General features: G+C 35.5%; 10 protein-coding genes across 10 annotated transcripts; 5 read left to right on the top strand and 5 right to left on the bottom strand.

Annotated features, from left to right (window-relative positions):
- Nucleotides 1-2028: 2028 nt before the first annotated feature.
- On the top strand, nucleotides 2029-2304 carry RO3G_01437 (uncharacterized protein; the record flags this gene model as incomplete). The annotated part of the gene is made up of 2 exons (XM_067656028.1): nucleotides 2029-2054; nucleotides 2151-2304. The coding sequence occupies 2 exons, from the start codon at nucleotides 2029-2031 to the stop codon at nucleotides 2302-2304; spliced, it is 180 nt and encodes a 59-aa protein (XP_067512129.1).
- Nucleotides 2305-4085: 1781 nt separating this feature from the next.
- On the top strand, nucleotides 4086-5062 carry RO3G_01436 (uncharacterized protein; the record flags this gene model as incomplete). Its single annotated transcript, XM_067656027.1, has 6 exons — nucleotides 4086-4103; nucleotides 4151-4288; nucleotides 4342-4424; nucleotides 4484-4855; nucleotides 4910-4970; nucleotides 5024-5062. The coding sequence occupies 6 exons, from the start codon at nucleotides 4086-4088 to the stop codon at nucleotides 5060-5062; spliced, it is 711 nt and encodes a 236-aa protein (XP_067512128.1).
- Nucleotides 5063-5477: 415 nt separating this feature from the next.
- On the bottom strand, nucleotides 5478-6380 carry RO3G_01435 (uncharacterized protein; the record flags this gene model as incomplete). Its single annotated transcript, XM_067656026.1, has 2 exons — nucleotides 5478-5528; nucleotides 5616-6380. The coding sequence occupies 2 exons, from the start codon at nucleotides 6378-6380 to the stop codon at nucleotides 5478-5480; spliced, it is 816 nt and encodes a 271-aa protein (XP_067512127.1).
- Nucleotides 6381-7471: 1091 nt separating this feature from the next.
- Nucleotides 7472-9331, bottom strand: RO3G_01434 (uncharacterized protein; the record flags this gene model as incomplete). The annotated part of the gene is made up of 5 exons (XM_067656025.1): nucleotides 7472-7958; nucleotides 8012-8582; nucleotides 8631-8765; nucleotides 8819-9193; nucleotides 9244-9331. 5 exons carry the CDS (start codon nucleotides 9329-9331, stop codon nucleotides 7472-7474), a joined length of 1656 nt encoding a protein of 551 aa, XP_067512126.1.
- Nucleotides 9332-10039: 708 nt separating this feature from the next.
- RO3G_01433 (uncharacterized protein) lies at nucleotides 10040-10231 on the bottom strand (the record flags this gene model as incomplete). The annotated part of the gene is made up of 1 exon (XM_067656024.1): nucleotides 10040-10231. One exon carries the CDS (start codon nucleotides 10229-10231, stop codon nucleotides 10040-10042), a length of 192 nt encoding a protein of 63 aa, XP_067512125.1.
- Nucleotides 10232-12133: 1902 nt separating this feature from the next.
- Nucleotides 12134-12946, top strand: RO3G_01432 (uncharacterized protein; the record flags this gene model as incomplete). The annotated part of the gene is made up of 1 exon (XM_067656023.1): nucleotides 12134-12946. The coding sequence occupies one exon, from the start codon at nucleotides 12134-12136 to the stop codon at nucleotides 12944-12946; it is 813 nt and encodes a 270-aa protein (XP_067512124.1).
- A 2443-nt stretch (nucleotides 12947-15389) lies between these two features.
- On the bottom strand, nucleotides 15390-16231 carry RO3G_01431 (uncharacterized protein; the record flags this gene model as incomplete). The annotated part of the gene is made up of 4 exons (XM_067656022.1): nucleotides 15390-15505; nucleotides 15732-15757; nucleotides 16083-16133; nucleotides 16176-16231. 4 exons carry the CDS (start codon nucleotides 16229-16231, stop codon nucleotides 15390-15392), a joined length of 249 nt encoding a protein of 82 aa, XP_067512123.1.
- A 1139-nt stretch (nucleotides 16232-17370) lies between these two features.
- On the top strand, nucleotides 17371-20262 carry RO3G_01430 (uncharacterized protein; the record flags this gene model as incomplete). Its single annotated transcript, XM_067656021.1, has 3 exons — nucleotides 17371-18480; nucleotides 18561-18897; nucleotides 19007-20262. 3 exons carry the CDS (start codon nucleotides 17371-17373, stop codon nucleotides 20260-20262), a joined length of 2703 nt encoding a protein of 900 aa, XP_067512122.1.
- Nucleotides 20263-21732: 1470 nt separating this feature from the next.
- Nucleotides 21733-26232, top strand: RO3G_01429 (uncharacterized protein; the record flags this gene model as incomplete). Its single annotated transcript, XM_067656020.1, has 8 exons — nucleotides 21733-23536; nucleotides 23820-23847; nucleotides 23889-23944; nucleotides 24035-24546; nucleotides 24943-25184; nucleotides 25603-25825; nucleotides 25885-26134; nucleotides 26195-26232. The coding sequence occupies 8 exons, from the start codon at nucleotides 21733-21735 to the stop codon at nucleotides 26230-26232; spliced, it is 3153 nt and encodes a 1050-aa protein (XP_067512121.1).
- Nucleotides 26233-26573: 341 nt separating this feature from the next.
- RO3G_01428 (uncharacterized protein) lies at nucleotides 26574-26783 on the bottom strand (the record flags this gene model as incomplete). Its single annotated transcript, XM_067656019.1, has 1 exon — nucleotides 26574-26783. The coding sequence occupies one exon, from the start codon at nucleotides 26781-26783 to the stop codon at nucleotides 26574-26576; it is 210 nt and encodes a 69-aa protein (XP_067512120.1).
- Between the last annotated feature and the right edge of the window lie 529 nt (nucleotides 26784-27312).

Below are 27312 nucleotides of genomic sequence, written 5' to 3'. Positions count from 1 at the left end.
TTTTGACTATCCCTTGAGATAGATATAAGGCAGCTAATACTTCTTCAGGTCAATTTGCTGCTTTTATCAAAGAGCCTGAAGATTATGATGACCTCTTAAATGATTTGTTAAACTAAGCTACAATACGTTATCAGCAAACAACTTGTCCTCCGGCTGGTAATAATTGATCAGAGTTCTTCGTACATTTTTACATTGAATTAGAATAGCGAATGCTTTTATAAGTACAGTTAAAATCTTGGCAAGTGTAAGCATAATAAAGATTTAAATAGCTGCAATTATGCATGGATTATCATGGTTATACTACGTCCCTAGGGATTATTTTTTTTTCCTTTTGCTATATTTCTCACGGGTTAAAGGTAATACCACACAAAAAAAGGGGTTCATTTTTATGCATAGTTTATTCGCAGGATGATCTTATTTTAGGGGAGCGAAAAACCGAAAGGTCTACTCTTCATACCTTTTACAAAAGTATTAATATCAGGACAAGAATCAATATCAAAATAGGACTTAATATTCACAATGGCTTTACTGTCATCGTCGAATATATGATAAATTAAGAAATCGGCATAATTAGGGTCATCATTGAGCACGGTGTACTAGTAAATGTTTTTAAAGCGTTATAATGAAACCAGCTGATGTTAAGGAGAACTGTTGATGTCGTTGTTATTAGCCTTGGTCTCAAAGCTTCGTCAAGGGAATATATCTCGTACATCCGATGTGAATATAGGTTGGAAACGAGTAGTAGTGTGGACACTTGCTTCTGTACCTAGGCACGAAGGGAGGGAATTTCAGCTCTCACTTTTTGCAGCTCGTGCTTTAGCTATCCGATAGTGCTGAGGAAGGTTAGCATGCCAACTTGGTCGCTGTTGAATCTACTCACTTTTGATGTGGGTATTACATAGAAGGCTCCAGATCGTTCTGTCATCGAAGTTTGGGTTATGGATTCAAATGAAGAAGCGTGAATAATGTGGCTCATAACTTTATCAAGGTAACATACACCACAGTCAATACATCGAAATAAGGATTGGGGAGGATCGCTCTTGCTAGAATCATGGTGCGACAAAAATAACTCTATTTGTTGGAATTAAGGTATTACAATTTCTTACGCTGTGTGTTGAATGATTTGTATAGGGTACCAATTTACCCTAACGTAAGAGGAGGTGTCGTATCCCAACGTTCTTTAAACATGATTCATATTCAATTTATAAGAAATCAGAGTAGTGAATGCTTTACAAAGATTCATTACAATCTTTTCTCTATTATTTGGTCATAACTAATTCCACTCCTTTAACTCAATGCAAGTTTTTAATATAACTCTTGATGCAATGCGACATAAATGAAAAATCAGATCTACTTAAGAAATAATTATAAAACAGTCCACTTGCATAATCAGGAACAGATCTTCATATTAAAATCTATTCATATTAGATCTACAGCTATAGTTAATTAAAATATCTTGAAAAGGATTCAATTAAACCCTCATGAAAAGGATATAAATACCAGACATTATAATATTAAATAAAGATATAAATTTTTAAGTCTCGTTGAATTCTATGATCCTTTTTATTCTTAAGAGATAAAACAGGAGGAGAGAATGAGCTCTGGATAAGAATTGAGTCAGTAGGCATTGAAAGTAGTTGGATATTTGAAGCCTTTCTTTATTATAGAGTATGTAACATATGAATATGCGAAATAAATGCATCCTTTATAGGTGTATAAGAAGGCTATGCGCCAAATTAACTTATTAAAATACCAAACCTTACTTTGACGAAGGAAAGGGGAGTTCCTTTAAAGATTGAATGTTTTTTCTTTTGCAGCATATGCTATTATTGCTAGGCGAAACCACACGTGATTCTGATTTGGGTGGCCGATATTTTCCCTCTTGATTTCAAATATGAAGGATTCTCAGAATGCTCTTATCCAGTGGTATGTATTGACCATGAAAAGGCTGTAAAATTTGATACAAATCAATATAATGAGACTATTAAGTACCATGATGGCCATATATGTGCTTTTGGTACTTTGACAATGTATTTTTCTACTGCTGGCACATTGTAAGTAAAAGAATTTACAAAGTTTACAGCAAACAAGGGCCGGCTTGGCCTGAAGATTACTAAGGGTATCGATCGGAGTAAACCAATTGCTTATAGCGTTCAATTAAATTCCACAAAGAGGATACTTAAAGCCTGTCATACCAGCAGTAGCAAGACAACGCAAGCAGGTCGTGATAGCGGTGTGCGTCCTGCCAAAATTGATAGTGTAGCAAAAGACCAACTGCGTCGAGCAGACTTCTGGAATATGTAAAGCATGTAGACTTGCTATCTTGCTTCTCTTGCTTGTAAATTAATTCGAATCAACGACGGTTTTCTTGTGAAGAAGGGTCAATTTTGAACACTAAGAGCTGATATTTGTCTTTCTAAAAGTCTACAACTGAAAGTGTTTCCAATAGCTGATAACTTATTTCTGGGAGTACAAGTTGGTGAGGTTTGCTAAAAATCCTTTTTGTACTAAAGCTTTTTCGAAATTATTGATGAATATGAGAGAGATCTTTTTGCAACACGCGGTAATATTTCATATTGACCAAGGAGGTGATTCTTTGTTCAATTGTGCATTGTTTAATAAATCAAAATTTCTTACTTTTGAAAACATCATATCTGCTACTCTACAAACTGCGTAAGAGTTTCTGGACATGACATTGAAAAGAGCTGTTCCAGTTGTCAGCCAGTAGTAGCAAGATAGGTAGCTAATCATAGATGGCTCGACAATGTTAGTTGATGGCCTAAGAATTGGTATATGGCTCATTCATCAATCCTACAATCTGTTTGCCTCAGGTGTACAAGATCATCCAGTAAATATGATGGTGATTGATATCATTAGCAGCCACAGCGAAAGAATGAAGAATTCTGTCCTTTGGATAGGGATATCACCCTTGCTATTGACCTCTAATGAGAATAATCTGTCAGATTGCAGCCAAGTGTACATTCTGTAATAGCTTTGAGTACAAAAAATGGAGCTATATGACGAGAGGATGCAGAAGGTAGCTCTATTTTCCTTTTATTGATGTAAACTTTTTTTTATAATTGGCACCAATTCTACTTTAAAAGTTTTACAATGACTAATAAATAAAGACAACAAAAGAGAGGAATCTTATGTCTAGAATCCTGAACAACAGCGCACTGATAAAAATGATCGTTTAGCAGGCTATCCAAAGAGCTAAGTAAATATTGATCATATATTTCATGTTTCATATTGTTGATGAAAATAAAATTGATTTTTAGAAAAACTACAGTCCTGTATATTGATGTTTTATCATTTTATTTTGTGTTTAATTTAGAATGGTTCATGTATAAGCGATCAAAAAAGATTTGTTTTTTAGTAAGCAAAATCCGGGACTGAGTTGGAGTTGAATGAAGATATCCTCACAGTATTCACTTAACTCCGCCTGTATAATGAATCTTTGGGAATGTATATTATTACTGGAAGCGTAGAATTACGTATGATATGTAAACATCTTTATTGCATACTAGTATATTCAAAGCTTATACAAACCGACAAGTTAATAAGTTTCTTTTGTAAAAAAAACATCAGGCCTTCTTCTTGCACAAAGACTAAAAACGCGTTACCAAGCAGGAGGCTGCTGGGTTTTAAGCTGATTTATATTATCTTTTCTTAGCATGGCCGTCACAGGGAAAAAGAAAAATGTGATAGAAACATGTATAAACACGTTAATTTTTTTTTTAAAAAAGAAATAATGGCAACAACAAAATCGATTAGAACAAGAGGAGAAGGAGGGGCAAATAACTCAAAGGAAGTTTCTAACAGTAGTCCTGTGCTTCAAAAAAGAAGAAGGTTAAGGAGAAAGTTGTCATATTCAGAAGAAGAAGAAGAAGAAGAAGAAAGACCACTGAAAATCAAAAGGATCATTAAAACAGCTGAGCAGGAAAGCACACTTATTCAATCCTCCGATGAAGAGCAACTTGCAGAAACTAAAGCAATTGAGGATAAAAAGGCCATTGAATTAGAAAAGAAAGAAGCGGATAAAGAGGTGTCAAATGAAGGGAAAGAGAAAGAAGCAGAAAAAGATAATGGCAATGCAATTGAAGGTATGGTGAAAAATATTTCAAATTATGAATGTCTCTAATTTGAATAGCGGCAATCATTTAAATTAGAAAACTTCAATCTTGATGAATCTGAGCAATTACAACTTGATGAACAAGTCGCGCATATCTTAGCAGAAGAAGATTCAGAATACGAGATAGAAAAGATTGTTAGTCACCGTACATTCAAAGTAAATAAAAAATAAAAGGTGTAAGTTTAAACTTACTTATGCTTTTTGTATAGGGAAAAGTGGTCAAGTATGAAATTAAATGGAAGGGTTATTCAGATAGCGATAATACAATGGAGAACGCTAATGAAATTCATTCGTAAGTTTTATTTATTAAAAAAATGTTTAGGAGGAAATATATAATTAAAAATCAAAAAGTGATGTCTATGATCTTTGTGAAAAGTATTGGGATGATTTAGGTACGAAACGACCTTTGAATGCACCAGGCTATGGTAAGGATATGCACAATACCACAAAGAAAACATCAATAACTCAGTCAAGGCCTCCTCCATTACCCTCTAAAACTACTCCAAAAACCAATAAGAGGGAACCTAAACCAACAAAGAAATCCCTCAACAATGAAGACATGATATCCATGTTGGACGTTCCTCGATGCATGGCTGAAAAGGGATACACGTTTCCTATTGCGTTTCCTGACAAGAACACTCAATGGAATGAAGAGTTGAAAAAGGTTTCGACTATTCAACTTTCTCCTGTGGATAACACGTTAGTATTGGTTTACGTTGAATGGTACAAAATAAATAAAAAATGCAGTGTATCTAGTATTTCTAATACTTAAAATAGGAAGAATGGTCAAAAAACAATTCACTCATTGAAAGAAATTCATGAAAAATGCCCAGGCCATGTAAGTCTTCCTGTTTTGTATATGTTTATGCAAATACTGATATATTTTTATAGTTGATTGATTATTATGAAGCACGGGTACAATTTGTCTAATGCGTTCTCTCCGTTATTATAATACTATTTTTTATTTTGTTTCGCAGCATACATTCATTTAATAAATATCAACTCGCTTTCTCCTAATTAAAAAATGGTATCTTTTTATTAATCCTAGTTTATTACCATGCGGATATTGAACGGAGAAGGGGAGAATTACAGTTTAGATTATTATACAGTATGTTTTTATATGTAAAGATCTATGATATTAAAGTCTGTGACCAGCAACAGCACAGAAAATGAGCATAAAAATAAAGGTTATAAATAGAATAAGCATTAAAACGACAAATGATCGAAGCCTTAAGATCCTTTTGACTTGAGGTTGAATTATTGGATTAAATTGAAAAGGTATAGTTTCACTAGTAACAAAGAAATTAGGAGCTATATTATGATGAAACTGTTGTTCGCCATTACCTTATATTAAAGCATAATACCCATATTGGATCAATACCAATAGTCGACGTAACTATAAAAAAGACGCCAAATCCTACGGGTAACGTACCCTTTTACACTGTTTTAGTTGAAAGCTATAAAACCATAGTATTTTACTTACCCATAGTCTAGTTTGCCAGGGATGGACATCCAAGAATATCAAGGAGAATTCTAAAGAAAACCCAATCAATAAAAGAAAGAAGCCTAATCCCAATCGACCCACTTGCTGAGGAAATGTCAGGTTCATAAAGACCTTGTATTTGATAAATGAAGGAAGCGTCGTCTCGAGTAGCTGATGGACATAATGCTGTGCTTCTTTATAAATCGATGGATCGTCAGGTCCCTCACTCTCATTATGATGAGAAAAATGATCTGAGATAGCTTGTCGAATGCCTTTTGGAAGTTGAATAATTTCTTTTTCGGCATTGGGCATGATATATCTTAAATAAATTCTTTCTACGGCCTCTGCCATCTCTACTTGCGTCGGTGGTGGTCTTTTGGTCGAATTTACTGTGGTGGCCATAGAAGGTCGTGGTTGATTGAGTAGCATGTGCGTGATGACTTCGGGCGACGAAGAAATGGATGATCTCGATTGATCGATTGGGCTAGGCAAATGCCGTTTAGATTGTTGATTACTTGAGCGAGGTGTCTGCTTGGCGAGATACTTGACGTAACGTTTGTGTAAGGCCATTGCTTGTGCAACGTCTAGCCAAAAATCCAGTAATATGTCAAGCTCTAGTCGATCTCGTAAAACAATGTAATAATTATAAAGACAAACAGGTGGTTGGCTTTTTCTGTATAGTACATCATCCAGTGTTGGTAAATCATCGCCTTTCTCTAATGTAGATGCTGAATAATTAGGGTCATGTTTTTCTGGAATACCCATTTGATTAAAAGATTAAGAAAATATATAAAATGAAGAGGGAGAGAAAGAGAGAGAGAAAGAATGCGTATGCAATTATGAATAGAGAAAAAAAAAACAGATACTCAACAAATGAACGCATTCTCCCTTCTAATAACAGAATATTATAAGGGGCGGGGGAGATTGTAAGGGAGAAAACGCATCAAGTATCTCCTTGTTTCTTTTTTCTTTTCTTGTGATCCTGCAGGGACGTTATTTTCAAGGCTACTGTCGTGACATATCGTTAATGTTTTGCTAATCCATGTTTTAAAATCATTTCAAAGAAAGCATTTCAAGAATTGAATCGATTGCTTGATTTATGAATCTTTTAATGGATTGGCATTTAAATGCGTGATTTGCCTTCTAATTATTCCGTTCTAATATATGATTTTGAATATTATCAAACAAACTATTTAAACTTTGACTGTTTTGCTTTTTATATTAATGGCATACGTATTCCTTCTTTCAATCTTATATTTGCTGCAGCAAAGAGAACAATCTGAATTCTGACTTATTTAGGTGTATTTGCGTTGTTTTTAATTTTTTTTGGTACCTGAAAAGTGCTGATGATGTATTACTTTGTTTTAAATACCATATGGCATATGGGGTTCCAACTTAAGGATTCTTTAGGATATAACTATTTTTTTTTTGTAACTCTAATAGTTAAACAGGATTTTGGGAGTAAACAAATAGCTGTATTCGCTTGCTGCAATTTATCTTTATGGCTTATTCTTTTGTCTTTAGCACATAGATTCTATTCAATAACACTTTGGATACATGGCTTGCTTTATTTGGATCTACAAACATGCTGTGTCACCCTTGTCTTCAAAACATAACTCACGATTTTTTTTTTTTTTTTTGGAACAGAAATGTATTAAATATATTTTATCCACAAAGTAACCAAATATTTTCTTAGCCAGGAGGTAGTTATTTTACCTGTTCGTCATAACAAAGAACAACCTTAAAAGGAAGAAATTACAACAGAATTATTATTTTTTTAGTTAATTTTATATTGGATGATTAATAGGGTTGTACATTTAAGAATGAATCTATTATACAATAATTATACTCTATTTCTAAGGGGCATCGTTACGGGAATCAAGTTCATCTTTTACAAGTCTTCCCATTTTATCATCGTTTTCTTTACGCCCCAAAGTCCAAATTTGAGCAAAACGATCAAATTGGATAGACTTAGGATCTTTCATTTCATAAAACTCGCCATCACACATAATGCAAATCTTGTTCTTCTTTTCGCACTTGTTACGTCTTTTTAGAAGCCTCTTTGTTTTTTTCCCTGCAGACTTTTGTTTATCTTCTTCATGATCTTCTGGAGGATAAAAGTTAATTTCAAAAGGGGTATCTAATTGTGCCAAACGAGAGACATGATGTCGAATATTGGCTAATTTTTTTAGGTAGCTAATCATGTTTTCAATTGTCATAAGCTCCAATCGACCATCATTTGCTCTTTGAGGTTTCCATTGTTTTGGATCCGTAGGGCCTGATCGGTTGGATACGGATTCTAAACCAGACTGTGCTTCGCCCCACAAGTCTACTTCATGACCCCTAAGAAAAACTTTTTTAGTAGTGTAATATAGCGTTTCTACTAGTTTTCTTACCAAATATGAGGTATATTTTGAATCACAAAATCAATTGGATTGTTTGTCATTTGAGGCACACCACTTGCTTCACGCTTTTTTTCTTCAGGCACCGGACACTCTAAAACTGTCTTACCGTTTTGAGTGATGCTTTGAATGAACCGGTTGAGATCAGGAAACCGTTTCCAAAAAACCCATTTAAAGCTTTCTTGAGCGTAGACGAGCATATTAGCCCACCGATTACCTGCTCGGTGTGCTTCGAATCCACTACCGACATATCCTTGAACACCGATCGACATATAGTTACTCATCTTTCGTACCATCTCATCAGGATAAAGGTTCGCTTCCTTGACTTCTGCCACATCATGGCCATCTTTTCGCTCTTTAGGCCCCGCCTCCCGTACATAGCCTGAAGGATAAGAGGTCATTTTGATTTGCCAAATATCCAATCTTGCTGCTTCAGAGTGTTCAAGTCGTTCAGAGATCAGAGATTCAAAGTGACTCAATTTCGATCCAACAATATCCTTTTTGGGTATCGTTCGTCCCCAGCCGACGACTTGGCTGAAATCATTGCCTGTACCAAATGGAATACCTAAAATAGCGTTACTTTTTTTTTTTTCTCAAATAGCTGAAAACTTACATGAAAAAAAGACTAGATCAAGCTCGACTTTGTTTGAGACCAATAGTTCAAAAACACTCATCACTGTGCCATCACCACCTGCACTCCAAACATGAATGTGTCTTGATTTAGCTGCGTCTGAAAGCTTACCAATATCTAAGCAAGCGACATTAGGAATGAATCATAACCTAGATTATTTACTTCTGTACCATTCTTATTTCCACCTGAAAATGAAGACTCTGGTTGATCCAAAGAAGGTATCTTTCCAAATGAGACCATGGATTGAATTAATTGAATATTCTCTACTCCAGAAGTACGATCTTGATCATCCAGTATGTTATGTATCTCCACTTGTACGCAATGAAAACGACGTAATCTAAAATGTTGAATAGGTAAATCAATCAAATCCATTCCCTTTCGATCCCCTGAAAGTGGATTAACAAAAATAAAAAGATATATCAAAGGTTTTTCTTCTGTTTCTGTATTTTGAAGATCGATTGAGTTAAGCATCTTTTTCTCTTCCAAGTTCTTTACAGGTCGACCTGTTGCGTAGTCTTGCATCTTGACAGAGAAAGATGTTATACCTTTATATATAAATTATGAGTTACATGTATAAAAAGAACGTGATATGTACTTGATGGTGTAGACTGGTAATCATTGATACTTTCTTGGTCCGAGTTCTTTTCTAGTTTGCTATTGTTATATTTTGATTCTTCTTGCATAATAAATGGAAAGGGAGAAATAAAAAAGAGGATAAAAAGCTGAAGAATTATTTTATACAAAAAAGGATCATAAAATAAGGCTCCGAGATATAGCTGACATCATGGTGATTACTTTTTTACTAGAATTTTGCTTTATTTAGAAAAATAGAAAAAAAAATTGTCATGATTTAATCATTTTGTGTTATTATCAGATGTGAGTGTCTGAATTGATTTACGGCGCTCCTCAGTGTGTTCAGGTTCCATTGGTTTAGTTACAATTACTGCACAAGGTGCATTATGTACAATATAATCACTTACACTTCCCAGTAATGTTCTATCATACAATTTAGTTATGATGAATACGTAAGATAATTCATTACCTTTTAATCGCGCCCATCTTTCTTGCTCCCATCAACACCACATCACATTTGATTTCCTTACTTTTTCTTAATAGTTCTGTTTTAGGGTCTCCCACCATTGAAATAGCTTTACAAGCAATCTGTAGGACAGCACGTATAAGTATCACACGACCTTTCTTCATATACACATCATACCTCCTTTCTGTGAAGATCTTGGGCATAATGTCTTAGTAAACGATGGCTTTCTTCCCTTCTTTCTTCAGAAATATCATCAATATAGCCTGTTGTGTTAATATATGGTGCAACAGGAATATCAATTTGACGTACATGAACCAACACTACCTACAGCTTATTGTTAACCAATCCATAGCTAAGCCAAGCCCTGTACACTTACGAGATCTTTGCTAGGAATAATAAAATTTTCGTTTGCCCAAGTGAAGACAGTATCGGCTGAATCAGGATCCAAGCACACCATCACTACACGACTCAGTTCACGGTCATGTTCTTCATGGTGGATTAAAGTATCTGTCTTTGTAAGAGGTGGCAAGTTGTCTGCTGACATTTTTTATTTAAGAAAAGATGAAGAAAAAAACGAAAATGAAGAAAAAAGAGCTTTAATTATGTAAGGTGAGAGAAAAAAAGTTGCATGATTTCTGACCGGAGCTTAAATGTATTCGCATTGACAAATTTACCTCGTTTGTGTATCAGCTCACTTTAGCAAGCAAAATGTGAGTATAACTGGGAAAAGATCATTCTAGTAAGAGCACAGCCAATATATGGGATTGAATACTAGTAAAAAGTTACACTAAGATAAATAAAAATAACTTATAAAGAGTGTAATAATTAATATACTTACATTTATACATTCATTTAGCATTTTCGTGTCATCTGTACTGGAAAAAGCGTACTTTTGAAAAACCTATAAGCTAAAAGTTGAATGTAAACTTATAGCTTTGATAATCGCCCAGTGAATATAGAATAAGCTTTAAATGTTTCTATTGTTATGTATCGCTTTCGATGATTACGTCGTATTCTATTTAATATTTATTAAAGGCATCTTACGGGGGATGTCCCGATTTCAACTAGAGCAGCCCTGACAGATGATAACACAGTTCTGGAGCCATATTTAGCCCATAGTCAGTGATACAAGATCGAGCACATTTAGTGAAGATTGCAGCGGATATATAAAGACGACTATTAAATCACAAGGAACAGAATAAATTAGAGATTGAAAGGGAATCCAAAGCTTTACACAAACTGTCACAGATGTCTGTTGCGTGGCTTTTGTTATCATTAGCACAATCAAATAAAATTTTAAAGTCTTTATCGCTAAAGACGGTAAAATACACTCATGTTAGTGGGGAAAAACTCAATATCTGCTTTAAGACCAGGATTATTAAACATGTTGTCGTTCTTGATGCAAATATTAAAATATACCATTCTATCTTTAGCATCAGAAGTGGCGATAGCATTCCACAGAAAATGCCCTTTTATTAATTGACTTCTTCTAAGGATAGGGTTAATTTTAAGCCTTTATTGCATATCTCAGCTGTGATGATTTTGAGTGTATTTAATGTGTATGATCCCAAGCTCAAATACGCTTTATTTACATGATCAATGAAGACATTAAATGAATAAAACTGGCTGCTGTGAACATACAAGAAAGAAACACTTTATAAATATTCTTCTTATATATGTTAAATCATATCGTAACCATCTTTTGTCATCTAAGCTAAAGTCCCGTTCAAACTAATATAAATAGCCTTGTAATCTTTCTTTAATAAAAACATACGACTTTAGAACTTGGATATAAAAGAGATATGCAGAAAGGTGAAAATTGGACCAATGTTATTTGCACAGATGGAATATTTTACTTTGCTTTTCTTTCTAAGATATTTAATCAGACTAGAGGTCATTAATTTCATATTCGATTTTGGAAAGTTGAACTGACAATCGGACGCTTACCTTATGTAGATATTCCTTTTGGAAAAATAAGGTGCAAAGCTCCCGCCTACTTATTACAGCGCTGGTTAGGCTAGAGGACTTGTCCCAAAAGTACTGACAAACTCACTACTCCTCATAATAAGGTCCCCATCAAATTCTGTTTATTGCCGAATACTATGGTATAGTTATTAATGTTTCTCATAGCTTCTGGCTCAGTTCTATTACTTGTTTTTACTTTCGAAGAAATACAGACAGATAACGTGGCAATACACTGTGAGGATATATTGCAGAGTATACAGTGGCTGGATTTAAAAGTTGAACATGGCTACATGCAAGTGAATAAATAAATGAAAATCTCAATCAGCCAATGAAATTTTTCAAAAAGTTTCCTGCCATATTTATGATAAAAGGAAAGCCAGTCAAGGGAAGCAAAGCCACGCCTTATTGTGACTGTGACACAAACACACAGACAGCGTAAAAAAAAGAAGGGCCCCTTCTTTTTTTTTATTAAATTAAAAAAATGTCATTGTTTAAGCGTTCTATTCAAGTTTTATCCAATCGATCTATTCATACGAGCTTTATTTGTCAAGAATGGACGAAAAGTTCATTAAAAAAGATGAAAAAGACAGAATTATTACAGTTGGCAAAGGAGCATCATGTTCAAAAAGTATTAGGAACAAAGAATGAAATTATTGATCAATTACTTGATCTACAAAAGCCTCAGAAAGTAGAAAAACCCCTAGAAAAGCCACAAGTGGAGATGGATACCCAGTGGGTCACCGCGTTTGAAAATAAGGTGGCTCAAAGACAGAGTACAAATAAAAAAGTGAGCAAGGGACCTCATCCGATGAATGATAACATTTTCAAAAAGCCTGTATTACAAGTTCAGCCCGTTGTTGAAGAAGAACAGGCCGATAAAGAAGAAAAGAAAGAAGAGGATGATGATATTGAAGATGATGTGAATAAAGAGTGGGTAGAAGCATTTGAAATGAAAGTAAGCTCGAGAGGATCAAGGAGTCAAAAATTGAAGGAAGAGGCATTACTTTTCACAGCAGAATCCACCAAGAATACGGCACAGTTACTAGTAAACGATAATGATAAAACAGAGGATGAAAAGCTACTGGAAGATAATAATGAACACAAGGAAGTAATAGCAGATGATAAACAATTATTAAAAGATGATGAAATCAGTAAAGTAAAAGCAGACAATAAAGAAGAGTCAGCAAGTAATAACAATACAGTGATAAATGCAACTATTGGATCAAGTTTACTTATTTGGTATTTTGGTGGACAAGAAGCATTTATTAAAATATGGGAATTCTTTTCTTCTTAATCATCAATGATATCAACAAATTCTTTAATGTCTCTTATCAAAGATTTTTGTAGACTCTTTTTAGAAAACAAATTAGGCATTAAAACTATAATAAAAATATTAGCATAGACTCATTTTGTATATCCACTTTACCTGTTATGGATTCACTGTGATTCATACGTTTATACAATCTCATCCTAACATCCACTTCATCTCTACGTTCGATAGGCAATGCTTTACCTAATGCATTAAACATGGTGGCTGATTGGTTCATACTAACGATCGTATCCTTCTGTCCGTGTAATAACAGTATTCTTGGCCATAAATCCAATATATCTTCTGAATCAGCGAATAACGATGCATTTTGTTCGATTAAATAGAGTGGTGAATTGGATCTGTATCCCTCTACCGTAGATCCCATAGCTCGCGACATGGGTGATATCTTTTCAACGCCTCTCGCTGTCTCAAATAATAAATGGCTTTCAATATCATACACACCAGAGAAGCTTTATCAAGGCGTATAAGTCGTTGTATGATAGAACAGAATTGGACTTACAGTAATAAACCTTCTATTTGAGGTAGAAAATCATGCGGCTCATGAGTGACATTCGGATCATGTTTCCCACTCACATGAAACATTGTTTGTTGATATTTTGCTTTATCAATCACGTCTGATAGTACCACTTGAGATATTAAATGTGCGCCAGAACTATGTCCCTTTATAAACCATTAGATCTACTATCAAATACAAACTTGTACTTACTAGCATATAAATTAAATCAGGATCACCACGTATTTCATTTGCATGATTATAAACCCATTTGATTGTTTCTCTTATATCTTTATACATGCCATCTACTTTTACTCTTGGGTATTTTTGATAATCAGGTACGATTACTACGTAGCCTAACTCACGTAAACTATTGGCAAATGTTCTATATAACAATTTGGAGCCAGAAGACCATGAATCACCATAGATAAATATGATGATGGGTGATAGTTGTTCTTTAAGCGGATGATAAACATCTAAATAGCTCGTATGACTATATTGAACATCTACGCTATATTATATCCGTCAGTTTATGTTTTTTTTTTTTTTTTTTACATCTATATCCTTGGTTACCTCGCTATTTCTTTAAATCTTTGTGATCCAACCTTCCAATATCTCCAATGCAAGTAAGATGTAAACATTGGTAAATAATTAATCCAACGCCAAATCTGACTTGCTAAAATTAAATTGATTTTGATTATTCTTGCTGGATGATAAGGTATATTGAATTCTGAATCTGTCTGTGCATATAAGTAATAGGTTATCCATGCACTCATATATAATCCACCTATTTTTATCAGTAAATAGTTTTAGTGTGAATAAATTGCTTTTTATTCTTTTTATACCAATAACAAAAGTAATCAATGGTAAGCATAATACAGCCATTAATATAACAACAGGTAAAAAAAAGAGTGAAATAGAAACAAATAGTGTACTTGAACGTATCAATGGCATCTTAATGTAAAAAGTAAAGAAAGAAAGAAAAAAGTCTGAAACAATGATTTTTTTTTTTTTTTTTTTTTTTTTTTTTTTTTTTTTTTTTTTTTTTTTTTTTTTTTTTTTTTTTCTCAGTTTCATCATCATTATTGTCCTTTTTTGTGCTTGTCATACATATCCAGATTAATCACAAAAGATTTATCGGCAAGAAAATTCTTCTTTTCTTATTCAAGGCAGTATCAATAATAAGGCTATGAAATAAAAATAACATCTATTGTTATGAATCTGGCGAAATCTGAACACGGTAACTTTGATGGGTTTGGAGGTTGATGTTAGAGGAGAAGAATAAGATTGTGTTCAAATGCTATCTATACTACTATTATTCACGTCAATGATGGTTAAGAGGTGAAAGCAAGTCGATATGGTGAAATGAATCCGGAGCCGGAGAAAAGGATGAAAATGAAGGAAGCCAAGGATGTAAGATGTTATAAAATACATGTTTGCTCATTCAAGGAAAAGAACTTTTGAATATATTATTGAACTGGATGTATCAGTTAAGTTGGTGTGGTATGTTTCGCATTAATTAATGGCTATTCTTTATTTTTCTCGTCTCTCTAATACGATAAATATACTCTCTTACATCCTCTCAACACTTTTCAAGCCCTACAAAATCATTTCTAATTTAATAAATATTCCTTTAGGGTTTTCTCATCCAGTAGCTCTATATTATTACTTTCTGATTTTGAAGGCTATACGGTAAGCTTTTGGTATTTTTCATATGCTTTTTTGGATTCCTTGTATTTCATGCATTGGGATTTTGTGTAATTTTTTAGATGCTCATCATTTATTGGTCAAAATTTGATTTGTAATTTTGTTCCAAATCCACTTGCTCATCGAATTAGCTTTTCGTTTTGGCAGATACGAGAGGAACGCTGTACTTGATCATGTCAAGTAAAAATAAACATTTTGAGCTGAAAATTACTTTCTTGAAGTGGAACTGTGAATGGAGCTAGGTACAAGTAAATGGGCGACATCGGAGGTTATTCGTGAACAGTAATATAATGTAAAGATCGATACATGGCCCTTGAGTATCGCTATTAATGAAATGATAGACCGTGTCCCTTCTTGCTATTTTATCAACAAAGAAATGGAACTATTTACCACTGTTTTGAACGAATCTAGCCCAACTTTCAATTATAGCTATCCGATCATATATATGCGCGATTTGATTGCTTGGCTGTTAGAGAAAGTACCCAAGAGCAAACCCTCTGTCTCAATTGCTCTCAATGTAAACTGTTTTAAATACGAATAGATTATTACCGTAGTTATTACTCGTTTCCTCTCTCCTTTTTTTTTTTTTTATTTTTTTTTTTTTTTTTTTTTTTTTTTTTTTTTTTTTTTTTTAGAAAAACAGAAAATCAAGGCACACGTCATAATATAGAATTTACAGGATTCGTTAACCATGGCTTTGCCTTCTTGCTAAATAATTTACTGATCGCTATGAGCACCATATGCACGACATATAAGCAAAAAAAATAACTTAAACCAACTTTCTATATCCCACTTTTAACTGCAATGTTTACTTTATTTCACATGGATTTTATGGGTCTTGTTTTTTCTTCTTTGTTTACACTCTGCTATACGCTATCTTGACTTTATTGTATTACTTACATGAATATAGCAGTATTCATCAAGCTCTCCATTTTCAATATTCGTCGACCACTAACGGTATAATATGTTTAGGGTATATGCATACTTTTATACCTTTTGATTCTGCGTTTTCCGTCAAGGCTGCCGACTACCGTCAAGCCGAAGGTCATTGTATTTTGCTTAATTAAATATGATAGTCAGGTTCATCAGCATCCAAATGTCTATAGAATCTAATGTTGATAAATTCGAACAAGTTGCTCAATTAGAAGCAGACCTCAGGTTGGATACTCATATTCTGAGAGCTGTGAAAATAAAAGGTGTTGGTTTAATTGCTGCTATGTTTAAAAAACATTTTATCTAATTTAAAGTTGTAACAGAAGCAGCAAAGAAGGATTTCATCGTCTAGTTATAACAAGCGAAAGAGTATTCAGAAGATGGCTGGAATGAAAGAGCGAAAGGTACATCTTTTTAAGAATATACTTTTTAAAAGTGTATTAACTCCACCATTTTTCTAGCAGTGTAAGAAGTCTTTTTATTCTTGAAACAAGAAAGATATGCTTGTATAATCCAACTTGATTAGGGCATAAATAGCCAGAAAGGTAGCTGTCTTGGCAGACAATAGTATAGCTGAGGGTTATGTCAGAAAAGGATTCACAACCAAAAACTGCTTCAAAGGAATACTTAAATCACGTTTTCACATAAAATCAAGCAATTTGTATTTCTATATTTCTACATATTAGTTATCTTGTGTGGCCATGCCTTTTTTACTTGCAAAAAATCATTCATTCTGTTTATATTAACAATCAGACATATAAAGAAAGAGGCTCTGAGCCTTGACTGGCTTGACCTCTTAAGTTTGGTTGAGTCTATTTTTTAGTTTGGCAAATGTGGAATCAGTGAACTGACTAACTGTTTTTTCAAAAACAGAAAAAGTGTACACTCTTTCCGGAAAGTCAATTCATGTGATGACAGGAACAAGGTTCGTGTTCTACGAAATATAAATTCGTCTTGGCTGACAAATCATATGTCCTGCTGCTTGTAGGAAAAGTCTTGGCATCGTTGGATATAAAAGACCACGCGTTGTGTTTGTCTTTGTTTTATTTCTTTTTCACAATTACATCACAAATCACAGATAATGAACATTTAATTCTTGTTTGAAAATGGGAATGGATCTGTCGTCGACGAGTATGGCAGACCTGAACCAATGGATTATATTGTTGATGAGGAACAGTTTCGTCTTGAAACATTGAGCTCTCATTCACAATACTTAGCTCAACTGCCTCTGGAAAGCGAGAAAAAGATAGATGCAATGCAAGTAGAAAAGAAGGCAAAGTCTAATGGTGATGCCATTATGAGGGAAACTTCAGTGAAGCGAAATTATACACGCTATTCTGATCAGGACAAAGTGAGGTTCTTCAAGCTGTTGTTTGAGAGGTGCTTGAGTGCGGCCGCTGCTGCAAAGCAACTTGGGATTCATGTTCGTACAGCACAAAAATGGGCTGCGGAATACGAGAAAGATCCTGACAGTATCTTTGAGAAACGGAGAAAGACTGGCCGTCCACGTATTCTCCATGACGAACACAAAAACGCTATTCTCGAGTGCATTGATGAGAATCCTCCCATCGTCCTAGACAAAGTAATGAAGAAGTTAAAGCAAATGTTTACCAAATTAAAAGTATCTAAAACTACTTTGTTTGATTTTGTAAAACAACATTGCAATTTATCTCTCAAGAAAGCTCAACTTCAGCCCATAGACCGGAATAGCGAAGAAAAGATTCAGGAGCGCTTGGATTGGGTTCATAAATGGGAAAAAACAGACATGGATTTTACGAGAAACTGTGTCTTTCTTGACGAATCTACTTTCCATATTAATTTGAAACGTAGTATGGCTTGGTTAAAGAAAGGTGCACCAGCAGTGGTCACTGTTCCCAAAACACGAGCGACAACAACAACCATTTTGGGAGCGATTTCCGCTGAGGGTCTAATCAAATGCAGCCTTAGACTTCCTCAGCCTCCATCTAATAAAAAGAGAAAGCGGGGAGATGGCGTTGGGCATATGAGCAAAGGAACGGTTACGGGACACTATATCAGCTTTCTAAAAGCTACAATGGATGAAATGGACCGGTTTCCGCACATGAAAGGTCACTTCCTCGTGATGGATAATGCTCCCATCCATACATCAGACAATATAGCCAAATACGTAGAATCTCGCGGTTACCGTTGTGCTTATTTGCCCCCATATTCTCCTGAGCTCAATCCAATCGAGCAATTCTGGTCAGTGGTCAAAAGCAAAGTGAAGCGCAATAAATTTCTCGAGAAGGAAACTTTGATGACCCGGATCAGTGAAGCTTCCAATAGCTTGAAATTAAGTGATTTAAAGGGATTGCTAGACATTCTCATAAATGCTTGGATAAGTGTCGTAATAGGCAAGCGCTTTAAAGAAGCTTTCAAGGCGAGGATTTCTAACAGAAAAAAAAAAAAAAAAAAAAAAAAAAAAAGAGAGAGAGAGAGAGAGAGTCAACATCGTACATCGTCAACATCGTCAACATCGTCAACATCGTCAACATCGTCAACATCGTCAACATCGTCAACATCGTCAACATCGTCAACATCGTCAACATCGTCAACATCGTCAACATCGTCAACATCGTCAACATCGTCAACATCGTCAACATCGTCAACATCGTCAACATCGTCAACATCGTCAACATCGTCAACATCGTCAACATCGTCAACATCGTCAACATCGTCAACATCGTCAACATCGTCAACATCGTCAACATAATGCGCGATTTTTTGCCTGGCCAATTAGATTCAGACTTTAGATTGGACCCGGGTTCTTTTGCACATTCATATGTTACACAAAGATCCAACCAATCATAATCAAGAAACTCCCCATAACGGGGACAATCAGCAAAAGGGAGACTCTTCCAAATCATCAACAGCTCCTTCGCCTGCAGCAATGTGGCAAACCTTCAGAGCTTACTCAAGGAATACAAGAAACCAAGCTGTTATAGCGTTTGAGGACAAAAATGCTAAAGCAGCAAGTCGACAAAGACGGAACGAGAAGCTATGGATACAATCGTCTGAAAAGAATAGTGCAGTATTCGACATTCAGTCGTTAAACTTGTCAATTGAAGTTTTTCTTCAATCCTTGTCCTCCCAATATCCCGAGGCTATAGGAGGAGTTGATACTTATCAAGGATCAGTCAGAGGGACAGTTGTAGCTTTTGATACTGAAGAAGCTAGGGATAAAGCATGCTCTGTAGGAATTCAAATCAATTCCCATACCATTCATGGTACACCAACACTATCTGCTGAAAGCAGTGTTTACCGTGTTGCTTTGGATAAATTACCTATTTTAAGGCCATCCGAATTAAGTCCGTTATTGCAAGAAGCGTTTAAAAAGTATGGTAAAGTCTTACATGTTGGGCTTTACCTTGATCCTAAAACCAAGTTGTTCATTGGCAAAGGTTACGTCATGCTTGACACCACCAATGATCAAGTAAAAGTTTATCAACCCTTGACCCATGAAATCCCACTTTTCCAACGTCGAATTATCCTTGCGACATGGAGAGGCATGGAAAAATATTGTTTTAATTGTCATAAACCTGGACATACCAAGAACTCTTGCCAACGTCTGCAAAAGCAGAAAGCAAAAAGCTGCTATGCTTGTGGAAGCTTTGAACATTTTGCTCGTGATTGTCCCAAGACGGGTTCACCGCCCGTAGGAACCAAAGGATCAAGAATTGCTACAGCCGCAGTTTCATCAAATGTTTCAGACGTTGAAACATCCATCCACTCTGACCACAAGAGCCCTGACAGTGATATCTTATCACAAGAAGATCCATGTGGTGTTATTGACGCATTAACGAATGCACAGAAAGATCATGTAGTCTGCAAGGAAGGAGTGTCCACTCTCAATGGGCCTATAACAGATCTAGCTGAAACAAATATCGATAGTGATTCAGAAGATTCTGGTGACAGCGATTATGTACCATCGAATGAATCGGAGAAAGATAGCGATGAGAGCCAAGATGAAAGTGCAACAGACAATATGTCTATTGATAGTCAAGAAATAAATGATTTACAAAATGAGGCTGGAGAAATCGCAGCACCTATATTGGAGAACCAGAAATATAAGTCTGATGCCCGATCGTCATCTGATAAACATGGCATCGGTATCAACTCGTCACAATGAGTATGAGTAATATTGCTCATATCTCATTAGCCTCACTTAATTGCCGAGGTCTCAAAAAAATATTGACACAGTCAGGACGATCATTTTCAAGAATTTTACGCTTATTACCTTACGACATACTTGCTCTACAAGAAACACACGCTTCGACAGAGCAATTACAAAACAGATTCAATCTACCTTAACAAGTCACATCCAGCAACTGGACCCCTCAGTGCGGATTAGTTACTTTCAATTCATCGATATCGCTCACTCCCCTCTAGTCGTCTACTGATGGCAGAATAATGGCAACCAAGGCCACTCACATTTCCAGTCTTTTTGAGCCTATCACCATTTATGTGGCGTATGCTCCTGCCACCAGCACTGCACGATTTAATTTTTTGAACGATAGTAACATTCTTTTTCAATATAGTCAGTCACCAGAGGATAGGTGTATTCTTATGGGTGATTTCAATCATAATTTACATAGGCCAACCAGGAGTAATCGTGCTCTTTCATGGCATCGTTGGATACAACAATATTGGTATGATCCCATACATGTTGATTCGGATTATAGGGGTATACCTACCTTTCATAACATCTCCACAATTGACTTTCTACTTGTTACTAATGATCTCAAACATTGTATATTACAACCCAAAATGCAATATGTTCTAAATTGTGATCATTCTGCAGTTTCGATGACAGTTACACTGGGCGAACAACGTACTTGTTAAGGATACATAAGATTATAGTCACTTTATTTTAGTAAAAGGAATCAAATATGATCCTGAATAATATGTTGACATAACTTGGAATCATTTATAACATTATTCCCAACACAGATCAATAAAAGACTTTGATTAGATTTTTATATTAAGCTTTATTCATGTTAACTTCACACAGTCAAATGTATGGCGTGGTTGTAAAATAGTTTATTGATGATATGAGCATGTTGAATAAGGAATGACAATTACTTACCGGATCATCATTAATCATGTAAACATTTATCCTGACTAAGATATTATTATTAGCCATAATATCCAATCACGGAACTAAATGTTTTTATATTCATCCGTACCGTCTCCTTAAATAGTCCTACATCCAGAGTTATCTGAAACCATCCCAATAACATATTTGACAATACAAGCTAGGAACAGGCTAAACTAATAATTAGAAATAGTAATCATCTATTCTGTCAAATTGATCATAAATCTGTCCTTATTCTTTATCTGTATCATGTCTATAAATACTCTCACTTTTTACATGTAGAATTTAGAATATTAAATCTTAGTTATCTTAACTTAATAAAGAGATACCAAGTTCTAACAGTATTTCTTTATCTTTGTTCTTATACTATTTTTTACCTAAATCTCCCCTATCCTAAACAGTACTGGTCCTGGGATATGGCGATGCAATCCTCTATTAGTAAATGATAAAAGCTTCCGGTTAGAACTCACTTCCTTTTGTGATGCAGCTGCCCGACATATCCCAATGTTAGAACCTCCTCCCCAGTGGGATCACTTCAAATTTATGCCTAAAGGCTTTATTCAAAACTTCACACACAAATTACACGCCAAAAGGGATTGCAAACAAGATTATTTACAGGGACGAAGAAGATTACTCCTTCGACAACAGTACATTGACCATGCTACTGATGCTTTAAAACATGTAGAGTCACAATTAGACCAAATGTATGAATCAACAGCCTCTACTTTAGCCCTCAGGTCAGGTTCAAGATGGAGAGAACATGGAGAACGATTAAACTCCTATTTTTATCGAACGATCAAATCTCGTAGACAAAAACAAGCTATTCATGAACTTCAGTCTTCAGATGGTCAGTTAGTTAGATCCACACAACAGCTCAATGATTGCGCCAAACAGTTTTATGAAAAGCTTTACTCAGCCGAGCCCATTCAGACAGAAGCAATGGAAGAGATTCTGAATCATATTCCTCCGTCTAACTGCTTTAATGAAGATGTTGACAATGCACTAACATCCTCATGGACTGAAGAAGAAATCTTAGCATACGTCTCCAAAACCCCTAGAAACAGTAGCCTGGGAGTGGATGGCATACCATATGAGATACTTCAAATACTGCTTCAACACCCATTTTTTAGAAATTTATTTGCAAAAATACTCAATATAGCACTAAAGGAAAGTAATTTTCCCAGCACATGGCAACAAACAGTGGTTGTACTGTTACCTAAAAAAGGAGAACGAAGTCAACTTAAAAATTGGAGACCTATATCATTAATATGTGCTGATGCCAAAATCTTTACTAGATTGTTGGCAACAAGGGTAAATGAGGTGCTACCGCTTCTAATCGACATACATCAGACTGGCTTTATGCCTGAACGATTCATAGCCGATAATGGTGCTACTACGCGATTAATTATAAACATCGCAGAACGCTTTAAACTACCCGGAATAGCCCTCCTCTTGGATCAAGAAAAGGCATATGACCGGGTCCATCCTCAATACTTGAAGGCCTGCTTAGAACGGTTTGAATTTCCATCGACTTTGGTTACAAGTATTTTGTCCTTATTTTTTGGTACCTCACTCTGTATTAACGTCAATGGATTTCTTACAACATCGATCCAGCAAGCAAGAGGACTTCGACAAGGAGACCCTCTCTCCCCTCTGCTTTTCAATCTTGCAATTGAGCCTTTTTTGCGGTCTATTTGGTCCTCCTCTTTAATTTCGGGCTTTACTTTCCCTAGGTCAACTCAATCCGGGTTAAGCAACTTGGCAAGGTCGTCGCCTCCAGTTAAAGCTTTGGCTTATGCAGACGACGTCCTTGTATTTCTCAAGGGTCCAACAGAATTACAAGTTCTATTACAATTAGTATCTTTATACGGAAGAGCCTCCAATGCCAAACTCAATCATCATAAGACACTGGCTGTTTCTCTTTCAGGTGAAGAACAACTAGAATGGCGTACCATGCTTAATGCAAATTGTATACTTCAATGGCATGACAACAAGGATTCTACTGCTGCCATCTATTTGGGATATCCGCTTACAAGCAGTACACAACAAATGTCCAACTATCTTGACAGCATTATTACAAAAGTTAAACGGCATGCTGATATCCTAGCTCAACGAGGACTCTCCATACAAGGACGTAGCATGGTTGCAAATTCACTCTTACTCAGTCGTATATGGCACAGCATAAGGATATTATGTCCTCCTCAAAGTTTCTTCCAACGAATACGCTCTGTTATTATTAAATTTCTCAGATACAAAAACTTTCCATCAGTGAAGTTTCAAGACTGCCGGAGGCCCCGCAATGAGGGAGGTATAGCAATTCTGGGCCCCGCTATGCAGCACTCAGCCCTTCAGTTGAGATGGCTTATCCCGATGCTCCAATCGACGCACCCAGCTTCGACTCAGGAATCCTTTGCTACAGCTCTTATGCGATATCATCTCTGTGTTCTGACCTCCTCACCTTCAGCGATTCTGCCTTTACTTTTTTCATAAAAGCGTAGTACTGACAATAAAAAAATTGGTCGCTTTCAGTCCATGTTTCGTACTCTAGATCATATAGATTATAAAATAAACTGGACTGATCTGAATACTAGTACAGCAGAGGAAATACCTTTATGCAGAGTATGTCCAGATTTGCTTACAAATGAACATACCTATCAAAGCCCGTACTGGAAATCACTTTTGGTTAAAGATGTATATGGATTCAATGTTATCGATGGTAAGCTTACTCCCAGAGGATCTTTCCCGTCCAATCAACAAAGAAACAGAGCTATAAAATATCTCGATCTCGTGCGCACAAGCCAAATAGCTGAAGAGGATTTTTTTGTCACCCTTAAAAGTTCTCCCAACTGTGCTATTGGGGGATTCATATCCTCCTTTGGCTTTCAACGTCCTGCGTCTCAGTTTGACTCTCTATTCAGCTCGCCTCTACCAGATGGCACTCCAGTTGAGGATTTGTCCACTAAGTGGTTCCGAAATCTTGACATGCTCCCTTTAGATAGCCTTCCACCCACGTATCCTAGAGCCAGCAAATCTTCCTGGAACAAATTCTGGCACGTCTCAATTCCTCATCCAGCACGTACTATTCTATGGCGGCTCTATCATTCAAAGCTTCCTACTCGCTCTCATCTGCATAAAATCATGCCTAGATGTATCACCGATGAAGGATGCATGATGTGTGGCGCAATCGAAACAAATGAACACTTTTTGTGGTCCTGCCCAGTTAAACGGCCTATATGGGACACATTGACACAACGATTCCTCGAACAGCCGTCGAAATTATCTTTTGATCAAATATGTTGTATCCACACAACTAATAAAGTAAACATTCATGGATAAACTTGGATACTACGGAATTATAGTCTAACCAGATCTCTATTAATAAATGTTAGACTTCTGCAATAGCCAACCTTGCCCTGTTGTCCTATCAGCGTTCTAAATACTATATCGGAACCTGATTATAATAACGGCAGTTGAATCCTATTTTATAATTATGGATTAGATCAATAATTATTTACTTCATTGTTCCTAGATTCGTCAAGAAGACAGCGGCTATTGATTATCCACTATCCTTTCTTTATCTTCTATATTATTCTTTTAACCGATCAATTGAAATAGCGGTAAAGACCCAGACATTCAAAAAGTATAAATACCCTCAATATTTTATTAATAAAGTCATATATAATCTTTAGTTTCACAACTATTGTCTTTTTGTAGTTTTTGCTTTATATTCTTTATTTGGCAAAACAAAATAAATCGACCATTCAAACAACAGCCAAGACACTATCGCATTGGAAACTTGACATCTATCACGTAACCACTTGTGAAATCTTGAGCTTATGGAGGCTACACTGGAAATATATTTTTGAAGATACACCTTTCTGGGCAAATGAAGTAACAGCAAGAGTCACAGTGCTACTTGGACGGATCCACAATGAAAATTTACATCGTCAAGAAATGTAGAAATATCACATTTTATTATATTAATAGTTGTTTTACTGTTGTAATTTTCTTTTTTGTAACAGTGCTCGTCTGGATAAATCTAAATGACCAACGATTAATGCTAGTCACAGGGAAAAAATGAAAAAAAAAAAAAAATGAAAAGACTTGGAAAAAAAATAAAAATATTCTACTTGATACTTGAGAGATGAAATTTTTGAAGTTTTATTTTAATAATATTATATGAAAAAAAATTGTTGTCTTTGTCTAGGAGGAAGAGAAGTAGAGCTCTCATCAACATCACTGATGTTGGCAACAGATCTCTTCATGGCGTCTTCCATTTTACTCAATGTATGCATATGCATACCAGACTTGATCTTGCTCATTTTCTGCTGATAGATGCTGTTAAACAAGCTATAATATTTCTGAATGTTTAAGGTATTCAGCAAGACGAAGGTTTTCTGCTTCATCAATATCGCAGCTGTCTTCAACATCTGGCAAGTCATCAGAAAGTGGCTCAAGCAAGGAAAAGCACGAAGAGAAAGGAATTCGTGTAATACGACTTGTCAAGAAGATATGCTTGCAAAGCTTAGCAGTATCCGGACAGGAACAAGCACTAATGCAATTGTCAACTACTTTTACAACGTATTTGCCATCGCTGGTAAAGGGATCGCACGAAAAGTTTTAATAACAAAAAGAATTACTGCTTTAATATACTAGTATGATATGCCAGATACTACAATACTTCAAATCATCACTCATGTTGGTGATAGTGTTCGTGTTCATATTATCTGTGGTTTTTATCAAAACGCGCGTTATGAGGGAAATGTGAAAAGGTTTATTCTCTATTATTATCCTGAAAATAGTACGGTTGTTGTCATATTTCTTGCTTACGAACAAAACAAGAATAGACTCAGAGATAGGAATAGTAATTATTATTGGATAAAAATAATTGCACCCAAGAATTATGGTAATAATAGAATGATCTTTATTGAATAAAATATACTTGAGTATTTATTGTTTTTTGGAGGATTACTGCGGCAGATACCATACATGAAACAAAGGTAGATGACACAGTTTGTTTATACTTAATAGTTGCTGCAGGAAGGAACTAGAACGACGACGCAGCAATTCATAGTAAATGGAGAGCGGAGTATAAGTATTTACTACATTGTTCCCCCCCTCAAAAGAAGAAGCAGATGTAGACCTTGTATCAGATTTGCTTGAGTTTTGATCTTGATAATAGGGTCGCATATGTCGAGCATTCGCAGTTGTAATATGGAATCGAGAGTCGCCTTGCTTAATAATCTTCCAGGAAGTACCTTCTTCATTATTCTTGCTAATGATGTTATATGGACCAGACCAGAATTCTTTTGGGAAGGGAGTCTTCTCCAAGTTCTTGCGAAGGATTAAATCACCAACCTTATGATCGTACTTGACTCTTTGTCATAGAATGTCTTCTGATAGCCTTGGGATGCCTTGATGTTCTTGAGAGCCTTTCCATGTAGCAAAGGAATGTACTTGTTTAGGTAATTTATCCAGTTTTCTGTTTCATAAGCTTTCAATTCGGGAATGATAAGACCTTCTTCATTTGGGAGCACCGGCTGTCGACCAAACATAAGGTGGAAGGGAGAGAAAGCAGTGGAGGCATGTTTGGCAGTGTTATATGCAAGTGTAATGAATTGTAAATACATATCCCAAGAGGAAGGTTTGATGTATCCACCATTCATAACTCGATATGAAAACAGTATCAATAAGCTACATGTAACAGATAAACTACAGGTCAATTCGGATCATCTTCATTAAGGATAAAATACTGTGCGGTTAAATTAGATTAAATCCAGAAGCTAAATCACAGTGAATGATATACGAGTATTTTATCCTTAATGAAGATGATAGCAATGGAAGAACACGTAACTCTTATCTATTTGTCGTCAGTTATATCATACTCATTAATGATTTATCCAAGAGAATAAAAAGAAACAAAAAAGGGGCGAGACTCGATAAAGAGATTGTTTTATTTGATAAGTAAATGATACTCTATTCATGCTTTCCATACACAGATACTATTTCATGTCATGGATTAATAATGAGTATGATATAACTGACGAGATATAGATACGAGTTTCGTGTACTGCCTAAGCTAAC

The sequence above is a fragment of the Rhizopus delemar genome, genomic scaffold (genome assembly GCF_000149305.1).
Source record: "Rhizopus delemar RA 99-880 supercont3.1 genomic scaffold, whole genome shotgun sequence".
Lineage (NCBI taxonomy): Eukaryota > Fungi > Mucoromycota > Mucoromycetes > Mucorales > Rhizopodaceae > Rhizopus > Rhizopus delemar.
The sequence above is the reverse complement of the archived record's forward strand: the minus strand, read 5'-3'. Positions and strand labels throughout refer to the sequence as shown.